At 38.7% G+C, this 24835-nt stretch overlaps 1 protein-coding gene across 2 annotated transcripts; it reads right to left on the bottom strand.

The window, feature by feature from the left end:
• Positions 1-1390: 1390 nt before the first annotated feature.
• LOC110171316 (phosphatidylinositol 5-phosphate 4-kinase type-2 gamma-like) lies at positions 1391-24713 on the bottom strand. Of its 2 annotated transcripts, none has more exons than XM_020937016.2 (10): positions 24398-24713; positions 24211-24308; positions 20449-20545; positions 16836-16985; positions 10157-10303; positions 9361-9399; positions 7387-7500; positions 4244-4490; positions 2627-2730; positions 1391-2174 (listed from the first exon to the last, which is right to left on the bottom strand). In XM_020937016.2, exons 1-10 carry the CDS (start codon positions 24548-24550, stop codon positions 2094-2096), a joined length of 1230 nt encoding a protein of 409 aa, XP_020792675.1. In that variant the 5' UTR covers positions 24551-24713; the 3' UTR covers positions 1391-2093. The 2 variants fall into 2 exon arrangements, with proteins under 2 accessions (XP_020792675.1, XP_055016549.1); XM_055160574.1 differs by having other exon boundaries at positions 24394-24516.
• Between the last annotated feature and the right edge of the window lie 122 nt (positions 24714-24835).

Here is a 24835-nt window from a genome sequence, read left to right as displayed (position 1 = left end):
ACTGGGGGCAAGGAGGGTTAAGTGTCTTGCCCAAGGACACAACAACAGCATTCATCCATGGGAGCTGGAATCACACCAGCCAACCTGTGGCTCAGTGGATTCAACCAATGATGTTTATGTCGAGAGCGGGATTCAAACCGTCAACCTTAGATGTTTTAAACCAGATGCCCTTCCTTATACAAAATATTATTATTATTAAACAGGCTTGGGACAGACATATTGTACTTAGCCAAGGTCTTATTCATAGATTACATCCTTCTGTTCAGGATTCAGGTTTATACAATATTCTTTGTTTAATTGTTAACTGCTATGGAAACAAATGCTGCACATTTTCCATCACTCTGAAATCCAAATATAATCAACGAAAGAAAATATTAAGACATGAAAATATGGAATCATGTGTTTAAAACTTTGTTAAGTTTCAGATACAGGCCATAATATTATTTTTATTTAAATACAGCCAATATGTTTTGCTCCGCCAATATTCCACAGTATGGCATTAAAGTAATCTCCATAGACACAAGCAGGAGACAGCACCAGACCAAGTTACAGCTCAGAACTGTGGAAAGGCGATCCCCCTCATGTTTGTGCATATTTTTCAAAGAATGTAGTAGCAAAATATGCTCCTGTGTAACTGAGTACAAGATTTGTAAAGCCATACAGAGGAACATTCTGTCTTGGCAAAGCAACATGGAACCTTGCAGGCAGCAAAGCCCTCATCCAAAAAGTTACATAGTGTAGCTTTAAAGTGGAACTAAAGACCTAAACAACCTACAAACTCATTTCAAACAGAGCTACTAAACTAGACAGTCTGTATCAGAAACAGCTGTCTGTGATCAGAGCAGTCCTGCGTGATGTCACATAGTACTTGAAACTGCAGGGAAACAGCACTAACTTAGATTTATGTGTTGTTGTTTTTTTTATTAAAACTGCAAATTTACACAATTTGTACTATAAAATTGTCAAGAAATGAGTGGGAACAGTAGCTAATGCGATTAAAGCACCATATGCACAGTTTACTAAAATAAGTTGATTTAGTGTTTAGCTCCACTTTAAACTCCTGCTGTTGTGGCTTTTTATTGCAGCAAATATCAGTGACTCTAAAGCAGTTTCATGAGCCTCTGTGACTAATATCGTACAGGATTTCCGTACCAAACAAATGCACTGGAGTGGAGCATTAATCGGATTGACTGTGATATAAATGGTTTAATAACACAGAGAGCTCAGAGGAGGCGGAGCTCTGAGGCGCGCACCACACTCCCTGAATACAAAACAACTATTCAAGAAAAGAGCCACTGCCACTCACAAACATCATCCAAACTTTATCATCAGCAAAATGTACACAGCAGAAAGTGATTCAAACCATTAAATAATGATGAGCGACATGAAGAGATGCACTTAAATATGATTTGGCAATAAATAAATAATATCATAAATTAAGGCGTCATAGAGATAATCATTTTATAGAGTATTGCCCATGGGTTCTGGCTCATTCTGAATCTGATTGGTCCAAGTGTCACATCAGTAGAATAGGCCAAAAAAAATCAAACTGGTTGAATCCAGGTGAGAGAAAAGCACGGGTTCACAAATGCAGAGAGCTTCCGTCTGCACATTTTTCACGATGTTTGAGTTAGAGTTTCTGCTAAAACAGACTGAAGTACGTCTGTCAGCACTGCTATTGTTTGTTTGTTTATTTGGGCACTTCACCTTTAGCTTCACCCAAACCACTATGCTGCTCTATGATTGGTCCAATCTCTGGCCCACTGTTGGTCCAGGCCTTATCACACCATCACACAAGGTTACTGGGTTAGAAGTAGTACTCTCATTATGTAAAACAATAAAACAGTTATAATTCATTTAAGTTGCACACTTTCTAAAAAATACATTTTAAACTGTAATTTAGAGAAAAGATACAATTTTTGTTGGTTTGAATACAATGTATGGGCAAGATATTCACCTAAACTTCAGCTCTGCAGTCTGATTCCTGTAACTTAAAAGTAAGTGTCACATTCACTTCAATCTTGCAGTCATTTGTTGATTAAAATGTCACTTTTGGCTTCAGGCACTGGTGATGGAGGTCTGTAGTTTGATCCTCAGGCAAAGATGGTTGTGATGAAGTCTTTGAATCGTTTGGCGTACTGCTCTGGATTCACAGTGGAGATCTCAGCTGCTGCCTGTCCACACAAACACACACGATTATTTCATTTACAATACATCACATTAAACCTATTCAGCGTAAAATAGTTATGTAAGAGTACAGTGGTTATGTAGATAAAAAAGAGACTTGTAAGTAACGAGCACCTCTGCATGGTTTCCTTGCCAGACCAGACTAAAACTGACAGAGAGTTATGTTAAACTTCTTCTAAGACCTTACCATTTGCTTGTTTAAATCATTGAAGATTGTCAATATAAAGCTTTTGTGACTAGTCGACATACAGTGGGAAGAGTCACTAAAACCTTTGCTCATTATATTACTCAAATAGGAGTAAAAATGTGTTGTCAGAAAGTGACTTGTAAAATGAGTATATGTAACAGAGTAGGACCACTTGAACACGTCTTTCCTTTCCGACCAGTCTAAAGCTGATATATTCTGCACATCTCCCTGTGTGGGATGAGCTCGTCTTACCCCGTGTTTGACGGCCTTGGCGGCGTGAGCGGCCTTCTTCTTTGTGTCGTACTGAGTCAGAACATCGATCAGACCCATGAAGTACACCTCCCTCTGAGGAGCATCTGGACACAGCACGCACAGGAAGGACAGACTTTAAAACTAAAAGTAAAAACTATGGTGTAGGCGGCATTTATGTGCTATTAGTCTGCATTTAGTGATAAACAAATGCTTTTTGTGGAACCTTTGACAGAACTGATTCTCTGCTTCCACCTGAAAAGTATAGAAGGTAACTTTTCTAGTGGAGGTCTAATACATCATTGTTTCCCAAACACTGGGTCGCGTCCCTCAGGTGGGTCACAAGAGATTTTTTTGGGGTCGCCTTGTCATGATCTGCATGTAGGTCTGTGATATACAGTTCTGTCAAACAAGAGAACTAGTGAGTCAGCAAATATATTCTCGTATTTTTGGACAAGTGTTTCGTCAGACTATCCTGTCCTCAGTAGAGCCAGTATTTCTCTGCTTATTCCTTTCACTACTACATATATGTGTGAATTGGGATTTTCTGTGCTCACAAAAATGAAGACAAAGCACAGAAACAGACTGAATACTGCTGCTGCTGCGTCTCCTCCTGCACCCGAAGTGAAACACTACAAAAACACAGACAGGCCCACCTATCTCATTAGAAATGTTCAAATGTTAACACGTTTTGTAAAATTTCTAATCTTTTTTGTAATTATTTTATTGATTTATTTGTTCAAATATTGCTGGTTCAATTGAATGTTGAAAATAAAAATAAATGTTCTACATTTAATGTCCAAACAGGCGAATTATGGATCCTTTTATTGCTGCTTCGACTGTTTTTCATTGTTTCAAACTTGAGTAATACTAATTGTTCAGAGACATGATCACTTAGTCAACAATCAAATATCATCATTAATGTTCAGTAATGGTCAAATCCAACTTTATTTTCTGATTTATGAATAATGTCTATTGATTGGTCGCAAAGGTTTGTAACTTTTAAAATATGAGTCCCCAGAAAAAGTTTGGGAAACACTGGTTCAGTTCTGGTTTAGTCCCGGTTTATTCAGTCCGTGATGTGTGCGGCGCATAAGTCCGGCAGCTCGATTAGTGTTTCTTCTGCTCAGTAAATAAAGCCTGTGAAGTGATGACAGTCGAGTCACATCTGTGAATTCATATTCGTACTGAAGAAAGCGTAACTGTTTCATTTCATTTCGTGATTGTAATTTTTGAAGTTGTAACTTTTCAATTCATATTCTGATGGATGCTTCAGTTAGAATGCTTTTAATTTGTGTGTGGTTTATCACGGGCACGAGCGGGTAATGGGAGGAATGTTAACGGGTCCGGGCCAAAGCGGGTTTAACTGATAAAATCACGGGTTAACAGGCGGGTGTGGTGCTGTGCTGCATAGGTGCGGGCAGGTGCAGGTCTCCAAAAATGGACCCATGCAGGACTCTGATGGGAGCACACAGATTTTCTACCTGCTGTTCATGTTGAAGATAGTTTTTTCTTCATTTAAAGCACTTAAAATTGATTATGTGTCTTCATTCCTCACCAGTATCTCAGTGCGCCCAGTAAAAGTTCAGAAATGGCGTCACACAGAAGCCACAGTCTTACCCACAGCGCTCTGAATGGCGTACACGTCCACATAAGGGTCAAACTCTCCGGGCCCCAGAGGTTTGAATGAGTTCATGTATCCTGCGATTCCCTCCGGAGAGCTGGAGTACTGGACCGGAGCGCTCTCTTCCTCCTCTTCCTCTTCCTCACTCTCCTCCTCCTCCTCCGTTTCATCTCTCTCCGCTCGCTCAGCGTCATGGATCCCCAGCAGCAGACTGTAGTCCATGATCCTCAAACGCACCAAGAACTAAAACAAAAAAGGTCAGAGTCATTATTAAAGCTGCACTTTTCATCTGAATAAATAAGGTTAAGTTTAAAGGTGCATTGTGTAACTTTTGTGGTGGAGGGTCCATCAAATATTTTTCTCCCTGGAGATGTTATTGCTTTGTCTAGAATGTTTCACAGTATTCAATCTTCATGGAGACCAAACCAGATCAAGTTACAGGTCACATCTGTGGAGAGGCGACCCCGCTCACAGTCAGAATGAATGTCTGTTTTTCTACGTATTTTTGAGTTATAAAACCACCTGTAATTGAATAAATGTAAAGTAAAGTAAAGCTGTTTAATGTCATACTGTGGAACATTCCAGGGAGAGCAGCGACATCTCCATAGAAACAAGAATGTGTCACCAGAAAAGTTACACAGTGTATCTTTAAGGTACACTTTATTGGCCCCCTAGAGAAATTTGTCCTTTGCATTTGACTCATCCTTCATCCATCTTGTTGTTTAAGGCTGAATGTTCCACAGTTTTTAGGATTTTGTTTTTTAGGTTTTAGCTATTGCTCAAAAAAAATCTCAAAAAAAAAAAAAAAAAGGTAACACTTTATAATAACTACACCTTATTTTGCCTTAATAAAGTATGAACAAAGGCTTAATTAATAATGATTCACGCTTAGTAACCACTTAATTAGCACTTGCACTTAATTTGCTATTGTTATTTCATACTTAATTACTCATGGACTAACCATTTGAGCATTTATTGTGGTGTCATCTTCTTGTCGCCATGGAGATAGATAAGTTAAATGCCTTGCTGTGATACATTCTAGGTATAAAAAAAAACAAAAAACGTTTTCATATATTTGAGGAATAATTGCTATTTACTAGGTCATAAAGTGGCTTTGTTTGTGTTTGGATTTTGAATTAAGGGACAGTAGGTTAAGGTACACTTTATTGTCTGGGAAATTTGTCCTTTGCATTTGACCCACCCTTCATCTTGTTGTTTAAGGCTGAATGTTCCACAGTATGACATTAAACGTATCTATCTTGCATTCATTCAATTACAGGTTTTAGTTATTACTCAAATACCTTGAAAAAAAAAAAAAAAAAAAAAGATTTGACCTGTATCTTTACCTGGTGGTGTCATCTTCTTGTTGCTATGAGATGGATAAGTTAAATGCCTTACTGTGACACATTCTCAGTATAAAAAAATACCAAAAACGTTTTTCCATATATTTGAGGAATAATTGCTATTTGCTTTGTGTTTGGATTTGGAATTAAGGGACAGTAAGTGAAGATACACTTTATTGTCTGGGAAATTAGTCCTCTGCATTTGACCCACACTTCAAAGCCGCTGTGACAACCTGTCAGGAGCAGTGGGACCATCTCCAGATCTTTACCTAGTCTTGGTCAGCACTACCTTAACGACGCCACACACTACAGGATTTTTCGATCTTAAATGATTTTTGAAAGTGCACACTACAGACCCAAAGAGAATCTTATGAGACTTAAAATCTCTGCAGCAGAATGAAAAAGTTGTGAGCACGATCGTGTCAGCTGTTTCCTGTCTACAGTAAAACCACTCGCCCTGAGACTCTTAAAAGATCAGAGCACAAGTCAAAATTGTGTTACTAATATTTGTGAAATGTGGTGCAAAACTTTAGATACATGATTTTAATGCACAGAAGGTTGGAGATAATTTCCACAGGAAGTACAGTCACTGTCACTAATCTGCAGCTTCACCTCGAACCGTGCACTATGTGGATGTAAACAGACACACGTGAGGAACTACTCTCACCTTTTTACTTTTAAAGAACATTTTAAACTGGATTCACAGTGCGGTTTTGTGGACCGGATGTCATTATTTGAAGAGGACAATTTCTATATATAGTGTGGATAAGATGATGCAGATAAAATGTACCACTTTACGAGAGGTGAGGAATAAAGTTGCTATTTCCTGAGTTTGTATATTGCGCCTCTGTGTCCGTCACTCTGTCTGCTCCTGATGCTCTGCTTTATTGGCTGTTACTGTAGAATTGCCAAAGTTGGTTGCTGATGTTCAGTGGTTACTCTATGACAAAGTAGCTCAGAGTCACACAGACACACAGGAGCGCATGAGGAGCACTGCAGCTTCAGAATCTCACACTAAGACACAAAGACAGGACACGCCTCCCTGAACTCGGAAAGAAGCAAATCACAGCCTAAATTGGGTAAATTCTCCTGTAGTGTGTTAGCTGGAAGATTTCGCCTGTTGTGCATGTTTTTGTGCATGTTTGATGGGGGAAATTCCTAGCCTGATTCATCAGCCGGTTTCACTTCGTGGAAACCACCTGACCTCACAGGATTTGAATTTGTTCGCTCGATGGTAGGCGGGTACTTTTTTTATTTAACCAATCACTGCTATTTGGTCGTGACGTATGTAATGTGCCAAATCCCATAGGAAGAAGGGCAATAACGTCTTTGCCCTTGATAAAATTCTATATAAAACATTCTCTTTGTTCCAGCTTTAAATTCTTGATCTCGGGAATCGTTGCCAACACAGAATGTCTGTCTTCGTCTACATCCATCTCAATGCTTTGTTTACTGTTGTGCTGTACCACAAAAGGGACCCAGACGCGACGAGTTTGACATCTTGGCTTCACAGCTCACAGCTGATTGGCTGGTGCGTGGTCTACAACTTCTGGGGTTTTTGCAAACCATCTAGTGTATTCTGATTCCTGGCCTAGTAGCTGGAGAGAAATCAAATTGAGTGGAGGCACTAGGTGGCGACAGCCTGGTTAGGAAATTCCAGAGACAAAGAGAAAAAGACCTATAGCCTCTGTATAAAATAACGCCACAAGTATAAAATAATCCTAAAAAATAACATAAGTTGAATAAAATCCATCCCTTAACTTAATTGAAATTGAAATGGAACTTCATAGTCCCACCTCGATGTCCCTGTTGAGTTTCTCCATGAGTTTCTCCTTCTCGTCTTCATCCATGTAGATTTTCTGTAGGTTATTCTTAAAGTCTGTGTCTTTAAAAGTGGGCAGCTCTTTCACCTGCAAAACACAAACACTTTTATTTCTTCTTATATTTAATTACGACAGTACTGCGGAACATTCTAGACAAAGAAAAAACATCTCTGTGGAAACAAACATGGCGTACGGGTAAAACGTATTATCTCTAATACGTTTACTATTTTAATCATGTTGTTTGCCGTTATATAACACAAGCGCTTTATTCAAATACTGTTTTTTCATGAAGACACTCGCAGATCAAATGTTTCTGGAGCAGTTTTGAAATCCTTCATTTTGAATCTGGGTCAGAGCTGCGTGAGGCCGACCACAAAGCTCACATGTTTTTATAATACCAACTGCTACATCTCAGAAGTAAAACGCTTATTATTTCAGTCTAATTTCATATCATTTATTTATACTTCTGCTTCTATCTCTCCACCTCCTCTGCATCCTCTGCTCCCGCGCCGTTTAACTTGATGTCGTTTTTCACTACATCCATAAATCTCCCTCTCCCTCCTCAGTGCCATAAATTTACACTTTTCAAATAGAGCTGCTGAACTGGGCAGTAGGAGTGTGACGAGATACATTTTCCACAAAACGAGACAAGACATGAGATTGGATCTACGAGCACGAGACGAGGCGAGATTTTGAAATTATTTAGAAAACATAAATTATAGTTAAATGGACAAAATTGGGACCTGATTTACCATGGTAAGATTTTTACTGTTATTGTAGCACCTCTTTTTGGGACAACAGCTCAGTGTCTGTCCTGCACGGGTCCATTTTTTGGAGACCCGCACCCGCCTGCACCCACCCGCACCTGCGCAGTCCAGCACCACACTCGCCCAATAACCTGTGATTATATCAAAGTTAAACCCGCACTCGCCCCGACCTGTTAACATTCCACCTGTTACCCGCCCGTGCCTGTGAAAAATCAGGGTCAGTCCATTAGTCTGACAGCCCAAATGTCCAGGACTAAACCAGGACTGAACCTACGCCGTGTCATTAGCAGAATATACATGCCGCAAGCGCAGAGCCAATCACCAGGACTACACCGGGACTGGACCAGGACTAGACCAGGACTAAACCAGGACTAAACCAGGCCTTAATCAGGACTTAACCAGGTCTAAACTAGGACTAAACCAGGAGCACAGCCACTGAGCCGATCACCTCCGCTGATGTGTTTATGTAATAAAAACACTAAAGTCTCTCTCAGCCTGGTCCATCGTTCTGGGAAAAGAAAATGGCACTTGTTTCCAGGGCAAACAGACGCCCTCAAGTATTTTTCTCCCATTCGCCTTACATTTGATTCACCTTACAGGCCCATGTGGAACCACTAACCATCCGCATACCCACCCGAACATTAAAACCCGCCCATTGCAGCAACTATTTGCAGGACTCTGCTACAGCTTCTCAAAAACTGTAACTCAACAATTCTTAACTCCATTTTCTTTTTTAATCCAAATGTAAAAACATGGAAAAGAAATCTCACAAGAAAATTTTTGTCATGTGTGCACAATCTTGTGGAAATCTGGTCTTGCGAGATCTTGTCTCATCCCTGCAGGTATGAGGAACAGTGCGCTTGGTCTAACAGGTATCCACACTTTAATCTTTGCCTCTGCAGCCAAGGGTTTCTGATTACAAACAGGGCAGTCCTTCTAATGTCACGTAATACTTGAAATCGCAGTGGCCAATAGAGGCAGCACACACTTTTGTTTATTTACTGCTTTTTTAACTTTGAAAGCTGCAAATTTACCTGGACAATACTAAACGCCATATATGTAGTAGGAAAAAAGGTTGATTTCATGTCGCGTTTCGCTTTAAATTTCTTATGAATGATGATGAACATTTTAGTACAATTATTATTATTATTATACTGAACCCAAAAATAGAGGAACGTACCTTTTCTTTAAAGCTGGCCTCCCGAGACACCAAAGAGCCCTGTGGACATAAAAGCAATTTCAGAAAGTGACGGTTTCCAGACCTTATAAATCTGTCTATTTAAACTAAGTGTCGCCAGAAACAAAATCAAGCAAATGCATTTATTCCTAAAATTCTACACCAATGATACTAAACTTGATATCTTGCAGCTGATGTCGTCAACAATCCATGGTTGGTGAAGCTAACTGGAGGCACTGCTCTGTCTGCAGCTCTGGTGCTCAGGTTCGACCTTGATCTGAGCTTTGTTTTAACACAATTTGACCAAACAGAACGGACTTAGTTGGTATTACACTGTGAAAATCTTAAGATATAAATACTTAAATCTATCAGAAAATGACTTAAAAGTAGTGAAATGATCATGCTGCATGGACTGATCATTTTACTTGACAAGTTACCTTAAAATAAACTACCTCTAGACTAAAATTAAGCAGTCTCCTAACTCGTAAGTCGTTAATACATCTGAAAACAAGATGAATAACCTGATATAAGTTTTAAAATCTTAGCCAGATCAGAGAAATTTGTAATGTACAACAGGTGAGACAATTTGTGCTGTTAAACATTAGTCACAAGCTTTTTCACTCACTCCCACCTTTTTTGTTAAAAATCAAACAACTAAACAGGACCACAGATGCCTGTATTAAAAATGTGTTGTTTAAATCAATTTAGTATTTTTGCCTTGAGTATTCAACCCAGACAACCCAGGCTACATTCGCATTGTGGTAACTGCTGAACATTCCTCCTCGGTCTGGCGTTGTACCTTAAGGTCGTACTTGCGGTGCACGGTGAGTCTGTGGCTGAACATGTTCCTCATGACGAGCAGGTACGTGTCCTCGTTCTCCACGGACACTCGGTACATGGAGAGGAACTGAGGCAGCAGCGTGGAGCCATGGAACAGGACCACATGCTGAAGAAGAACACCACAACACCTAGCATTTATTTAAAGGGCTCATATTACACTGTTTTCTGATCTATGTTCTTATGTAGTTTCCTCATCACAAACAAACCTGGAGTTGTGTTTTGTTTCATTCACACACATTTAACACACAAACCCTGCACATTTATTTTATATTTATTATTTTTAATGAACAGTGCACACTGACTTCCTGCTTAGGCTTCCTCTCATCTTGCCACATGTTTCTACATGTACTTGTCTGTTGGAACTGCTAAAAGTAGAAGTTGAAGTACTTTTAAATATTGCTTATTTATCATCGTTTTTTTCTCTCTTAATCACTGGGCCTTGAGGATCACATTTCATTCTGTTCTGTGTGTCTGTCACATGCTTGAATGACAAATAAAGAACCTTGAAACTTGAACCTTGAAACTCCATACACCTTCACTAGAATCAATTGAATAATTTCAGCTCTGGAATTGCTCATCTCTACTGAAAAGGTAAAAGGTTGCTGTTAACTTGAAAACTACCACTGAAAGACATCACTCGGCGGAACAGTGGAACATTTTACACCATATGCGGCAGCAAATGTGACAGAAGACCTTCCATAGGAAACACTTGGAGGGAAATCACCAACCGAAACACCAGAGCAAAGAAAGAATGAGACCTTTCCTGTTGTGTGGTGCCCCCTGGAGGCTGTTGTGATGCTGCAGGACACAGAGGAGAGACACTTACGGCTCTTCCTGTCCTCAAACTGCCCTGACACACATCTGCTGACCCTCCCTGACCAGTCCTCCTGTGAAACTGGACTGAGACCTTTGACTGAGACACATGATTTGAATGGCGTTCTGTGCAGTCAGTCTCCCAGTCATTGTCTAAACATGGAATAGACAAAAACGTAATTTTGATTCGTTTGTATGTTTTGTACATTTGAAGACATTGACATTAAAGCTAATTTTGAACTTTGAACAGAGGATTCTGAGCTTTGGAGCTATGTATACTGATATACACTACTGGTCAAAAGTTTTAGAACACCACACTTTTTATAGTTTTTTACTGTTGACCAAAACATGTTCTAAACCTCTGATTCATGCAACACTGAGCTGAACACACTTGTGGATTGTTCTTTTTACAATAGAAATCAAATATTGTTCAGAAATTTCTTCCCAAGTCTGTTGCAGAAGTTTCCATAAATGTGTGGCACTTGTAGGTTGCTTCACTCTTCTGTCCAGTTCATCCCAAACCAGATCGAGGGGGTTTAAGTCTGGACACTGTGCTGGACACTCCAGGTTTTCAAGCTTTACCATCTTGTTCTATTTTCCTGAAATAGTTTTGGCAGAGCTTGGACTTGTGTTTTGTATCTTTTATATTTTTTTAACTTTTGTCTGTTCAGTTTTTACTTTTGTATCATTTCAAGCTCTTCACTGGACTTGCATGACTTGAATTGCAATAAATAACTGGAAAAATGAGGGTGTTCTAAAACTTTTGACCGGTAGTGTAGGTACTTCTCATGTGTAGATTAGACCATAACATAGCTTGCCACCACCAAGTACTGAGTTAATAATAAATAATGACAAACACCATTTTTACTTTTAACTGCTACTTGAATACCGTATTTTCTGCACTATAGGGCGCACTTAAAAGCCTTTAATTTAATCAAAATACAACTGTGCCCCTTATAATCCAGAGCGCCCTATATATGAATTTATTGAGGTGTCTTACTACGACTTTAGTAAATTACAAAGCCGCACCACTTGCAGCATTACGGCTCCCGTAGTCAGCAGTAATACATACTCTGATTCCTTTTAATATCAAAATGCACCTGTCAAGAGACACACAACGCCCACTTTAAACTCAAGACAATTATAAAGTGAAAGTGTGAGCTGTGTGGGAGCAGTGGATGAGAGAAGGAGAACACACATTCACCAAGACAGGGAGACAGCGCCGAGCGACTTATGCCACGATCTGCCAACGGATCGTGGACGCCTGGGCTAAGGATCAGTATCAACTGTGGTCCGAGCTCTCACCAAGACCAGAATCATCACTGAACTGCCAGGGAACAGTAACCGCACTGACTCGGATAATGATGAGAGGGATGTGGGCGTGCTGGACGCAGGAATCACCCAACTGTTTGAACAATTATGAGTTATTGTCAGTACTCTAACAATTTAGCGTCTCAGACAGTATTTTTTTTTTTTATGCGTTACAATTGAATATAGTTGAGAGTTATTGTGAACACGTTAAATAAAATTTGACTGACTTATCTAACTGTTGTGTTTTGTTTAATGTGCCTTATAATCCGGTGTGGTTTATATGTGAAAAAAGTTCAAAAATAGACCATTCAATGGCAGCGCACCTTATAATCCAAAGTACCCTATAGTGCGCAAAATATGGTAATATATTTTTTACAAAGTAACAGTACTTGAGTAAAAATTTTGGCTACTAAGTCCACAAGTGATAAAAGCTTTATGTGGACAATCTGAAATGATTTGAACATTTGAGTTTCTTGCCGCTCCTTCATGTAAGATTGAATATTTATGGTGTATCATATAACGCAATTCTGTGCATTATTAAATATTACGCCCTTCCAATTCCAATAACTTTAAATTCAAAATCAGATGTTACGTCCAGACAGTTACTCTTACTTGAGAAGTAGTTTCTCCAGATACCTTCATAATTTAGTGAAATGGACCACTACTTTATAAATGGACCAGTACTTTATAAGCCACAGTATATAACTTTTGTAATGGGGCGTCTGCCAACTGCTTGAAATGTGTGCCTGAAATATTTCATTGCATTAAAGAGGACATATTTCACTTCTATGAGCTATTGACTGCGAACACATCACACCTTTACATCACCGTGTCACCTTTTATTGTTCTGAAAGGGATTTATTTACAAAATGCTTCTTTAACCTTAACCGGTGATTTCAAACATGCATCTTGTGACTGTGGGACTGTTATTCATGGACGCCATTTTGAGGACTTTTTCAGGTTTCAGATGTACAATGTTGATTTTTTTCTCATAGTACAGAAAAGTGTGTGGAAAAACGAGGGTGTAAGTGATAAATGAACACGTCTTTTATCTGGTGCTTTTGTCGAGTTTGATCTCCTCCTGTGAGTCACTGTTTATCAAACTACAACTGTCTCCATGGCCACAGCCTCGGTGAGTCACACGAGAGAGAGACAGGAGAGACAGACAGGGAAGAGACGAGAGGAAGAGAGAGAGAAGAAGAAGAGAGAGAGGAGAGGAAGAGAGAGAGGAGAGGAAGAGAGAGAGAAGGAGTTAAGAGAAAGAGAGAGAAGAGAAAGAGAGAGGAGGAAGAGAGAGAAGAGGAAGAGAAAGAGGAGGAAGAGAGAGAAGAGTTAGAGAGTGAGGAGGAAAAGAGAGAAGAGGAAGAGAGAGATAGTAGGAATAGAGAGAAAAGAGGAAGACAGAGAGGAGAGGAAGAGGAGGAAGGGAGAGGAGAGGAAAAAGCGAGGAGGAAAGAGAAGAGGAAAAAGAGGAGAAGAAAAGAGGAAGACAGAGAGAAGAGGAAGAGAGAAAGAAGAGGAAGAGAGAGAGCGAAGAGGAGGGGAGAAGAGGAAGAGAGAGAGAAGAGGAAAGAGAGAGAGTGAGAAAGATAGTGACCAAAGGAGAGGGCAAATAGAGAAAAATCTGATAAAAAGAGAGGGAGAAACAGAGAGAGACAGAGAAAGAGGAGAGGAGAGTGTTTGGAGGAGGAGGAGTATGTAGGTCGCAGACTCTTAAAGAGTGGATGAAGCAGCTGTGTGGGAGATGGGACATGTTTATGATGCCAGTCTTATGTAAAGAGCGTTCTGCTCCTTTAATCAAAGGATAAAACAGAATTTGAATTAGAACATCGTCTGAATGACATTTAACATGAAGATCTAAAGAAACCCAAATCATAACTCATAGACTGAGGACTCAAAGTCCTCTCCCTGATTGTTTTCCATCTATTTGCACTGATATATTGTACAAGTCCATTGTGTAATGTTGGCATCTAATTATAAATCGTTTTATTGTCTGAGCATCAGGAAGTGCGCGGCTTACATGCTGATTTAAAGTTGTGAAAAGTGCTTATAAACTCATCGTGGTGAATAATTTGGATGCTCAAAATAAAGTTAATATACTGTAAGTGAGGCATAACTTTGGACCACTGCAAACTGTTTAAACATTTTAAAGTTCTATTTTGAACAAGTTTTAAGGTACCGTTCCTTTAATTTGTGGCTAAAGCCATGATTAAAGTGTCACTAGATTAGAACATAACACATCTTAAGACCACCAAGTATTGAGCTGAGTAATGACTATGCAAACGCTACTCTTACTTTTACTCATACATGAATAAAATGTTTTTACAGTTAAAGTTGTGGTTACCTTCCCTCCGTGAGTAAATCTACAAGTGACAAAAGCTTTCTGTTGACTATTTTACAATATGAAATGGGAAACTGGGCTGGGTTCTGGTAGCCAGGTTGGCGCCACCTAGTGCCGCTCAATTTCATTTCTCTCCAGCAACTAGGTCAGGACTCAGAATACACTAGACGGTTTGCAAGAACACCGGAAGTGCAAGTTCAGGCACCAGCCAATCAGTGAAGAGCCATACATTCTGTGTTGGCAACGATTCCCGAGATCGAGGATTTAAAGTCGAAACAAAGAGAATGTTTGGTGAATTTTATCAAGGGAAAAGACGTTATTGCTGTTCTTCCTGTGGGATTTGGGAAAAGCTTAATACACAAGTTAGCCCCGTTAGCGGCGCATTACATACATCACGACTAAATAGCAGCAATTGGTTAAATAAAAAAAGTACCCGCCTACTGTCGAGCGAAGGAATTCCTAATGCTGTGAGGTCGGACGGTTTCTACAAAGTGAACCCGGCTGATGAATCAGTCTAGGATTCTGGGGCTGGGCGGTGCCTTTCTGTGTAGAGTTTGCATGCTCTCCCTGTGCCTGTGTAGGTTTCCTCTGGTTTCTCCTGCCACTAACAACATGAACTATAGGACTCCCCTGAAAAGGAAGATTAAAAAGACTATCCTGGTTAAATAAAGCTCAATACTGTAAATGATTTGAACATTTTGTAGTTTTTGCACCGTTCCTTCATGTAAGATTGAATATTTACGGTGTATAATATAAAAAAATTATGTAATTTTGCGCATTATTGAATATGATGCCCTTCCAATTCCAATAACATTAAATTAAAAATGAGAATCAGACAGTTACTATTGAGTTGTAGTTTCCCCAGATACTTTCATAATTTATTGAAATTGACCACTACTTCTACTTCTATTTGAGCAATATTATTTTGAATTATAAATCTAATCTTACATACAAAAGGAAGTGGGAGGAGAGAGAGAGAAACAGAGAGAGTGTGAGAAGGAGCGGGAGAAAGAGAGAAGATAGAAGACGGGAGAGTGATGAGACAAAGAGGGAAAGAGAGAGAAAGAAACAGTTGGAAAAAAGCATAGAGTTGAAAGAAAAAGATAGAGAGGGAGTGAGAAACACAGTGACCAAAGAAGAGAGATATACAGAAAAAGAAGATAAAAGCGAGGGAGAAACAGAGAGAAGAGAAAGAAAGAGAAGAGGAAGAGAGAGAGAGGTGGAAGACAGAGAGAAGAGGAAAGAGAGAAAAGAGTAAGACAGAGAGAAGAGGAAGAGAAAAGGAAAGGAGAGGAGGAAGAGAGAGAAGAGGAAGAGAAGGAGAAAAGGAAGGGAGAGAGAGAAGAGAAGAGAGAGAAGAAGCAAGAGAAAAGAGGAAGAGAGAAAGTGAGAGAAGAGGAAAAGAAAGAGAAAAGGAAGGGTGAGAGAGGAGGAAGAGAGAGAAGGTGAAGAGAGCAAGAAGAGGAAAGAGAGAAGAGAAAGCAAGAGAAAAGAAGAAGGGAGAGAAAAGAGGAAAGAGAGAAAAGAGTAAGACAGAGAGAAGAGGAGGAGAGAGAAGAGGAAGAGAAGAGAGAGAAGAGAAGAGAGAGAGAGAGAGAGAGAGAGAGAGAGAGAGAGAGAGAAGAGAGAGAGAAGAGAAGAGAGAGAGAAGAGAGAAGAGAGAAGAGAGAGAGAGAAAGAGAAAAGAGAGAGAGAGAAAGTGAAGAGAGAGAAGAGAAAGAGAAAAGGAAGGGTGAGAGAGGAGGAAGAGAGAGAAGATGAAGAGAGAGAGAGAGAGAGAAGAGAGAGAGAGAGAGAGAGAGAAGAGGAAAGAGAGAGAAGAGATACATTCATAATTTATTGAAATTGACCACTACTTCTACTTCTATTTGAGTCATATTATTTTGAGTTATAAATGCAGTCTTACAATGTTTATGTGATTACACTTAGATTTGCAATTTATATTTTAATAATCGGCTTCTGTTCAAACATCACATGTAAACACATCTTTGACAAAAACTATACAATACAAGGATCACATCTCAGAACATGTTTGCACAGATCGAAGCAGTTTTTACGCAGAATAAGACAGGAGATGTTGTCTGTGGAGGAAATTATGGTACTTAATAAATTGCAGGTTTTCAAAATTCCTAATTGTGTCCATTAAAATTTCGAGTCCCTATAGGAGTTTTACCTGGTGGTACTCGGACAGAATATTGTGCACCTCCTCCACCTCTTCACTGGAGATTTCTTTGACCACCAGCGTGCGGTCAAACGAGGTGAGCAGCAAACCTCCACCCTGACCCTCCTCCACTTTGTGAGGAGCGCTGCGGGCTAGAGACACCTGGTGGACAACAGCAGAATTACAACATGAAAACTTTAATTTAGGAAGAGAGAAGGGCTGTCAAAAGTATCAAAAAAATCTGATACTAATTGATAAAACTAGTATTGAAACTAGATACTCATTTGAGCATATACTATACTAAAAAAGTCTCATTCGCAGGACAGAAATAAACTTTTCCTGAATAGTTTAAGAACAGGGATCTCCAACCTTTTGTGTCCAGTGAGCTCTTTACAAAATGAAAATGCCGGAGAGCAACTCGGTCCGTGTACCATTTGTTCTTTTGAATTTCAATTTAGAATGAAAAACAATAAAATGTGAAAAGAGTTTGTTATTTCATATTATGTTTTAGTGTAAAAAAAACTAAAAACAGATTTGGTTTATTTGAAGTTTTGCTGCTAAGTGTGTGTGAATTCAATGTCAACTGAACAAAGGAAAGTTTAGCGCTGCTTCCTGTTTCTCATCATGTAGTTCAACAATTACTTTCTGAGATTTTTTGATTTTTCAGGTAAGTCCAGAGAGAGTAAAATATCAAAACTGAAATAGGCATGATGACTGTTTCTTGATTTGTGTTATTTGAAATAAACTTTAAGTTAAATATTGGAAATAGAGGTCAAAATCAGTTGTTTTTTTTGTTTGACACTAAAATGTAACAATGAAACAACAAACTGTTTTCCCATTTTATTGTTTTTTGTTCTTAATTGAAATTCAAAAGAACAAATGGTACACAGACCCTGATCAGTTTAGCAATCACAAGAAATTGAGTGGATATAAGAGGGTAAACCTTAAATATTGTACAGTTAGATGCCTATAAAACACTAAACCATTACCCATTTATTAGTGCATAAACTTCAAAATAATACATTTACAATGGTAATATAATTCATAAGTCTTTTGGCGAGCTACTTGTAAGGTCGTGGAGAGCTACTGGTAGCTCCAGAGCTACAGGTTGGTGACCCCTGATTTAGAATGATGTTGAACTGTATGAGAACAAGTATAAGAGCACATAGACTAGTGTACATCCATGGACCATTATGAACCTACTGGACCACTGAGGGATTACACACATGGGAATAGAAAAGAAAGTACTATGTGTTATTGTTGAAAATCACATTCTATAGTCTAAAGAGTGTTTTAAATTTTCATTGTTGTATCAGAATCGGTGTTGAGTACCGTATTTTTCGGACTACAAGTCACAGTTTTTTTCAGGGTTTGGGTGTTTCCTGTGACTTAAACTCCGGTGCGACTTATATGTTAAAATCTTTACACTGAAGCCACGAGAGGCTCTAGGCTCGTGTACTCCTGTACCACTGTCACTTCGCACTCTACTGCACATGTTGACTGCACAAGAAAGAGAAAGAGCCTCTGTCCTGTCTGTATCATGTCAGTCGATCACACCATTACTTCTGCACCACTGAACAATTTAACATTTAAACAAACATAAAGACAACAGAAACCATCCTGTCGGGATTCAGAAAGGCCCCGAATAATTCTAACTGGAACTGATGCTGAGTCTAACGACAGCGACAGGATGAAGAATTGAATGGATTTAGTGATTTGGAGTGAGATGGAGAGTTTGGTAAACTTGTTCTGTTCTGTTGTTTATGTTATAGTTATCTAAAGAACTGTTCATATGTGACGTTAACATGCGACTTATATATGTTTTTTCTTCTTAATTACGCATTTTTTGGCTGGTGCAACTTATACTCCGGAGCAACTTATCCAAAAAAATACAGTAATATCAAAATCCTGTTTGAAATTTCCGTATCATCACAACACTAGAAGAGAGAGATGCTGCTTTTGTGATGGGAGAAAAGACTTTTACAACATTTGGATCACAGCCAGGACGATTAACTGCAGCCTATAACAAAACAGGGACGAGGGACGTACGTAGTAAACTGGGCCAAATCAACCATCACAAGATACTCCCACATTAAAATGAAGTTTATTGTTTAGAGGAGCAGTTTGGGATTACTAGCAAATACATTTAGTTATGTTATGTCTTATTATAAAAGGGGGCAGAGGAGGCCTGTCATAATTACTAAACTGACTTCTTTTTCAATGCGCAATACATGGAACAATATAATTTAGAGCTCATTTGTACTTTTTTTTGCATAATAATGCTTATACAATGCTTTTCCTCACGCTCAAAGTTTAACTATTTACAAACTTCAGTGTGTTATTTCTTTTGCGTTATTGGTGCATTATTCATTCACTCCATACCCGGTGGTGGCAAAATCTATTCATGTTGACATCACAAACCAGGAAGATGTTTGGAATCATGCAATTCGCACCGGACTATAAGTTGCACTTTTGGGGGGAAATCTATTTTATAAAATCAGAGACCAGGAACTGACATTTCATGTTGAAAGTCAAGTTCTAGTAATAACAAAAGAAGAGAGAACAACAGACTGTTAACGTCACATATGAACAGTTCTTCAGATAACTATAACATAAACAACAGAACAGAACAAGTTTACCAAACTCTCCATCTCACTCCAAATCACTAAATCCATTGAAAAGTGTTCTGTGTAGCTGTCGTCAGACTCAGCATCAGTTCCACTTAGAATTATTTGGGCCTTTCTGAATACCGAAAGGATGGTTTCGGTGTCAGTGAAGTCCAGGCTTTGTCCATCCATCCAGTGACTTCAGGAAAGTTTCATGGTGCCACAAGCTTCTCACTCATTGCAAACTTTCTTTTTGCTGCTCAATTACCGTTTTGAGCTGAAGATTTTACAAGAACTACTACAAGAACTTTGGTGTGTGTTTTCTGTTTCATTTTATTATCAAATGCTATCAGATTTTTCATAATTTCATTGATTGATTGATTTCGATCACAGGTATATTCAACATTATATACTTTATACTTTTTTACTTTTGACAACCCTAACCCGATCCTAACGTAAGACTTAATAAAGAAAATCATGTCCATTTTGCTTTCCAAAAACAGTACACTTCTGTAAAAAGACCTGATATAGTCCTGGTTTCCTGGTTTAGACCTGATATAGTTCTGGTTTAAACCTGGTTTAGATCAGATTGGTCCAAAAAGGGACATGCACAGACCGGAAAGGTGTAAGCTGAATCTTGAGTTTATTATGCCCACCCTCTGTTGCTCTGTCAGTTCATCTTGAAACCAGTTCATCTTCATTACCCAAGTGTAACGTGGGACTAAATAAGAAAAATCATGTCCATTTTACTTTCCAAAACACTTCTGTAAAAAGACTTGATATAGTCCTGGTTTCCTGGTTTAGACCTGATACTGTATATTCATAAATATAAATCATCTCATTTTTTATTTCCAAAAACAGTGCACTTCTGTAAAATGGAGAAGTGTGTGTTGTTGCGATATATAATGTATACTGCATTTTCTTGCAATAACAATTATTGCCTTAGAGCGATACTGTAATTTTTGCGATGTATTGCGCAGCTCCAGACTATAGTGTTGTTTTTTATTGTGTTTTTGTACCTGGAAATCCTGGTCCTCGATGCCAAAGTGCTCGCGCAGATTCCTGAACACCTGGGGGCAGTATTCTTTAAACTTGAACTGTCCTGGGAGGTTTTCTCTGAGGAAAAGATTGACAATAACAATAACAGGAATCAGAATGTAAGATTTGAAACATGTTAGTGTATAAATTAAAAAGAGGACATGTTTAGCAATTAAAGATGCACTGTGCTAGCCTGATTCATCAACTTCGTGGAAACTGTCTGACCTCACAGCATTAGGATTCGTTCGCTCGACGGTAGGCGGGAACTTTTTTTATTTAACCAATCACTTCTGTTTGTTTGTGACGTATGTAATCCACCGGAACGCTCAGTGGTGTTCAAGTAACTGCCGGCACAACAGAAAATAAAGCAGAGAGTGAACATGTCTGTCAACGGTCAGTCATTTCTATGAGGTGAACTTGCAAATTAAAGATGCAATAAAAAATGCTAAGTTTGTATTTGACAAAGGAAGTTCAAAGGAGTATAGTGTATGCAGTCTGCTATCGCAACTCGGGTTGGATCAGCACTTCACTGATGACTCTTCTGATGACTGTATTCTGATTCCTGACCTAGGTGCTGGAAAGAAATTGAAATTTAATGGAGGCACTAGGTGGCGCCAGCCTGGTTAACATTACGCACCTTTTCTGTGGGATTTACCACCTGCTTGTATCCACAGAAATGTTACTGCTTTGCCTGGAATGTTGAACAAAATGGCACTGGCGTATGACACTTATCCATCTTGCATTTATTCAGCTTTCAGATGTTTTTCAGAATGTTTGTACAGATCTAAACTACAGTTTTAGTTTAATTTTGTATGCAGAATAAGAAGATATTGTGGTTTGTTGAGGAAATTATTATTATGGTACTTCAAAAATGTCAGCTGATTGCGTCCATTCAAATTGTGATTTCCATTCAGCACTGACTCATCTTGCAGCCCTACCTAAAATACATACGCAAAATTTACTCTTGTGAGCTTTAAGCCATGTTATAATGGTGTTACCTCCTCAAAAACAGATTCGGAATTGTGTTTCTTCACTCATGCATGTTTGATAAACCTTTTATTATTAGTCTGTAACATCACCAGATCTCAGAAGCAGTGGTTTTCAAGTGAACAGCTCCTTTTACCTTTTGTTCAGTAGAGATTGGCAATTCCAGGTCTGAAATTATCCGTAATAAACCATTTCTAGTGAGAACTTCCTGTATTAAAAATGGAGACCTAAGAAAACCTGTAGCTACTCATTTTAAAGAAGCGCAGTGCCACATGTCTTCCTTTAAATATTTTGGGATAGAGCAGGGGAAGCTCCCAAGAAGAGGAGAGGATATTAACAGGCTGCTCCTACAAACAGAAAGTTCTTATATTTATTCCTAAAAGTGGCCTGAATCAAAAATATGAAATTAAACACTTCTTATAATGTTATATTTAATTTTCAGGTAATTGAATTGCCCATTGATGACATAAGATTGAAGGACTTGGGTAATGGCTCATGTTATATGATGTACGGTGTATATTGTGTTATATATTGTGATGTGTGGACATTTATATGGGAGTGGCACACAGAGAACTATGACTTGATGAAGATCCACGTTGTCATTCATTAAAAGCAGTTTGGGAGTAAGTGTGGGTCTGTGCACCATTTGTTCTTTTGAATTTCAATTAAGAACGAAAAACAATAAAATGTTATTTCATTATTCCGCTTTAGTGTCAAACAAAAAAACAGATTTCAACCTCTATTTCCAATATTTAATTTAAAGTTAATTTCAAATAACACCATCATAGTGCCTATTTTAAGTTTGATATTTTATTCTCTTTGGTTTATTTGCCCCAGAAGTTCTGCTGCTTAGCGTGCTGTGTTTGAATTCAGTATCAGCTATAGATCTTTAATAAAAACTATTTTTATCATAGTTCTATGGAGTCAACAGAACAAAGTTTATCGCCTCGCTGCTTCCTGTTTCTTGTCACGGAGTTCAGCAATGACTTTCTAAGACGCAAAAGTAATCACAGCGCTATAAAAGAAGACAACATGTTTGTCCACAAAATTGCAACAAATTTTCAGGTAAATCCTTCTAGCAGTAGAACTTCCAGGGCATAAATCAGAGATGATAAAATATCAATATTGAAATAGGCACGATGACTGTTTTTTTGATTTGTGTTATTTGAAATAAATATTGGAAATAGAGGTCAAAATCTGTTTGTTTATGACAATAAAATGGAAAAATTTAATAACAAACTGTTTTCCAATTTTACTGTTTATCATTCTTAAATAAAATTCAAAAGAACGAATGGTACACGGACCAGTGTGCAGGTATGTTCACTGCAGTGGCCTTGCAGCAGTGATGTGCGTATACCGAGACCTTTTATGATACACTTCCTGTATTACCACATGACATCACAAGGTGGAACAGAGTGTTTTCTGTTTGACAGAACAACTCATCCTACTGTATATATGCATGGTTTGTGTGTTAAACATGTGTGAATGGAACAAAACACAATTCCAGGTGTGTTTGTGGTAACAGATCAGAAGATTGCGTCATATCAGCCCTTTAATTACTACATTTAAATGTTACATTTATGAGCGTTTGATTACAAGTGGAGTTTTGTTTAACACTTCTACGGTAGCTCCACTTGTCACACTTGAAAAACATAACTTATTGTTCTTTTCAGATGGGACTTTAGCCGGCCTGGATTCCTCACTGGATTATAGGATTACTGAAGGAACCCAGGCACCGCTATATACTGGACATTTAAAGGTGCACTATGGAACTATAATTTCATCTTAAATTAACTAAAATTAAGTGGAAAAATAAAACACCTCTGCGTGTTGTTTAGCTAAATCAGGATAACCCTACAAAGTGTTATCCGTTTACTCTCAAAATGTTAATATAATTCTTGATTTCGGGGTTAAACAGGAACGTTGGTCCAGTGTTACTTAATTAACATTTCCAAAAATGTTTAATTAACTCTAGAACAGATTGGACTCATATAAACCCTGAGAAAATGGTCAAATTGATTCTGTGAGAGTCAATTTTAACACTGAACAAAAGGTAAAGGGTAGCTGTTAACTTGAAAACTACAACTTCATGACATCACAAGGTGGAACAGAGAATTTTGAGCTTTGGAAATGCAGATCCAGGTCTGTTTCTGAGGAGGTAACAACATTCTAACACGGCTTAAATCTTTCAAGAGTTAGTTTTGAGTAATATGGAACCTTTAACATTAAAACTGTGCTATAAGAAAATGTAGTTAAAAGTGCACTGTGTAACTTATTGCTCGGAATGTTCCACAGTATGACATTAAAAAAGCTCTACCTTACATTTCGTCAATTACAGTACTGGTCTGGTTTGAAGTCCACAAAGATAGAAAGGTTTATAATGCCATACTGTGAAAAATTCCAGACAAAGCAATAACATCTCCATGGAGAAAAGCATTTGATGGACCCTCCACACGAGAAAAGTTACACAATGCACTTTTAATTCGTCTCTACTTAATGAATCGCTCAGGATTTAGCTACAAACCGCAATCCCCCGCATATTCACTGGCAATACTAATTCCCACAGGCCAGGCAAGTTCAATTATGATTTCTTTATCTCCTTTGCTATTGTCCCTGTAATAGCTTGACTTGGTAATGAGTAAAGCGCCATTCACTGCGCACAAAAGGTCGCTGTATTTTTGTAGATAAGCAACATTTTCTCAAAGTAAAGAAGCAGACTGGCGTGGAGAATGAAATAATAATAAGACGGAAATTACTTGTTGAAAAAGTGGTTGGTGACTTTTATCTTCGTATTCGCTTTGAAATCGTCTGGAAGCAGCATCACAGGTGAAGGGACATGGCACAAATCGGTCATCTGCGTAAAACAACGATTAAAAAAAGTGAGTTCAAGTTAATAATATGACAAAAATAGTGGTTAAGTTTCAGTATTTCTCACGTACCTACCGAATGATTGACACCCCACATTAGTACACTCAAAACGGGATCGCTAGCTCGGAAAACTTCCACTTTTTGTTGGACGAAGTGTTTCTTTTTCGTCTTTCGTTTCGGCGCCAAAGATGTGAGCGGGTTGGAGGAGGCGGCGCCGGGAGAAGACATGGTGAGAGTCCCGGAGGAGAGTGGAGGTATGCGGGGACAGGGGAGCCGGTGTGGATGGTGGATGGAGGATTTGTTTGGTCACCTGCTCCCGGGCAAGTGCAGTGAAATCCGGCCAGAGCTCCTCCTGCAACACGTGCGTAAAAGTGCAAGGATTTACATAAAGGCCAAATAAGGAAATAAATACTACTACTATTACTACTGAGCTGTTACTACGATGACTACTACTACTGCTACTACAACAACAACTACTACTACTACTACTACTACTACTACTACTACTGCTGC

Source organism: Boleophthalmus pectinirostris, unplaced genomic scaffold, assembly GCF_026225935.1.
Source record: "Boleophthalmus pectinirostris isolate CB_2022bp ecotype Guang Dong unplaced genomic scaffold, ASM2622593v1 HiC_scaffold_3, whole genome shotgun sequence".
Taxonomy (NCBI): domain Eukaryota; kingdom Metazoa; phylum Chordata; class Actinopteri; order Gobiiformes; family Gobiidae; genus Boleophthalmus; species Boleophthalmus pectinirostris.
The sequence above is the reverse complement of the archived record's forward strand: the minus strand, read 5'-3'. Positions and strand labels throughout refer to the sequence as shown.

What these genes read in the sequence shown, in the direction of transcription:
- LOC110171316 (XM_020937016.2), bottom strand. Translation starts at nt 24,550, where the DNA reads ATGTCTTCTCCCGGCGCCGCCTCCTCCAACCCGCTCACATCTTTGGCG. An exon ending in ACCGCAAGTACGACCTTAAG is followed by an intron (nt 9,400 to 10,156) that starts GTACAACGCCAG and finishes TTATGTCCACAG; the next exon opens with GGCTCTTTGGTGTCTCGGGA. An exon ending in CCAAGGCCGTCAAACACGGG is followed by an intron (nt 2,175 to 2,626) that starts GTAAGACGAGCT and finishes TTGTGTGGACAG; the next exon opens with GCAGCAGCTGAGATCTCCAC.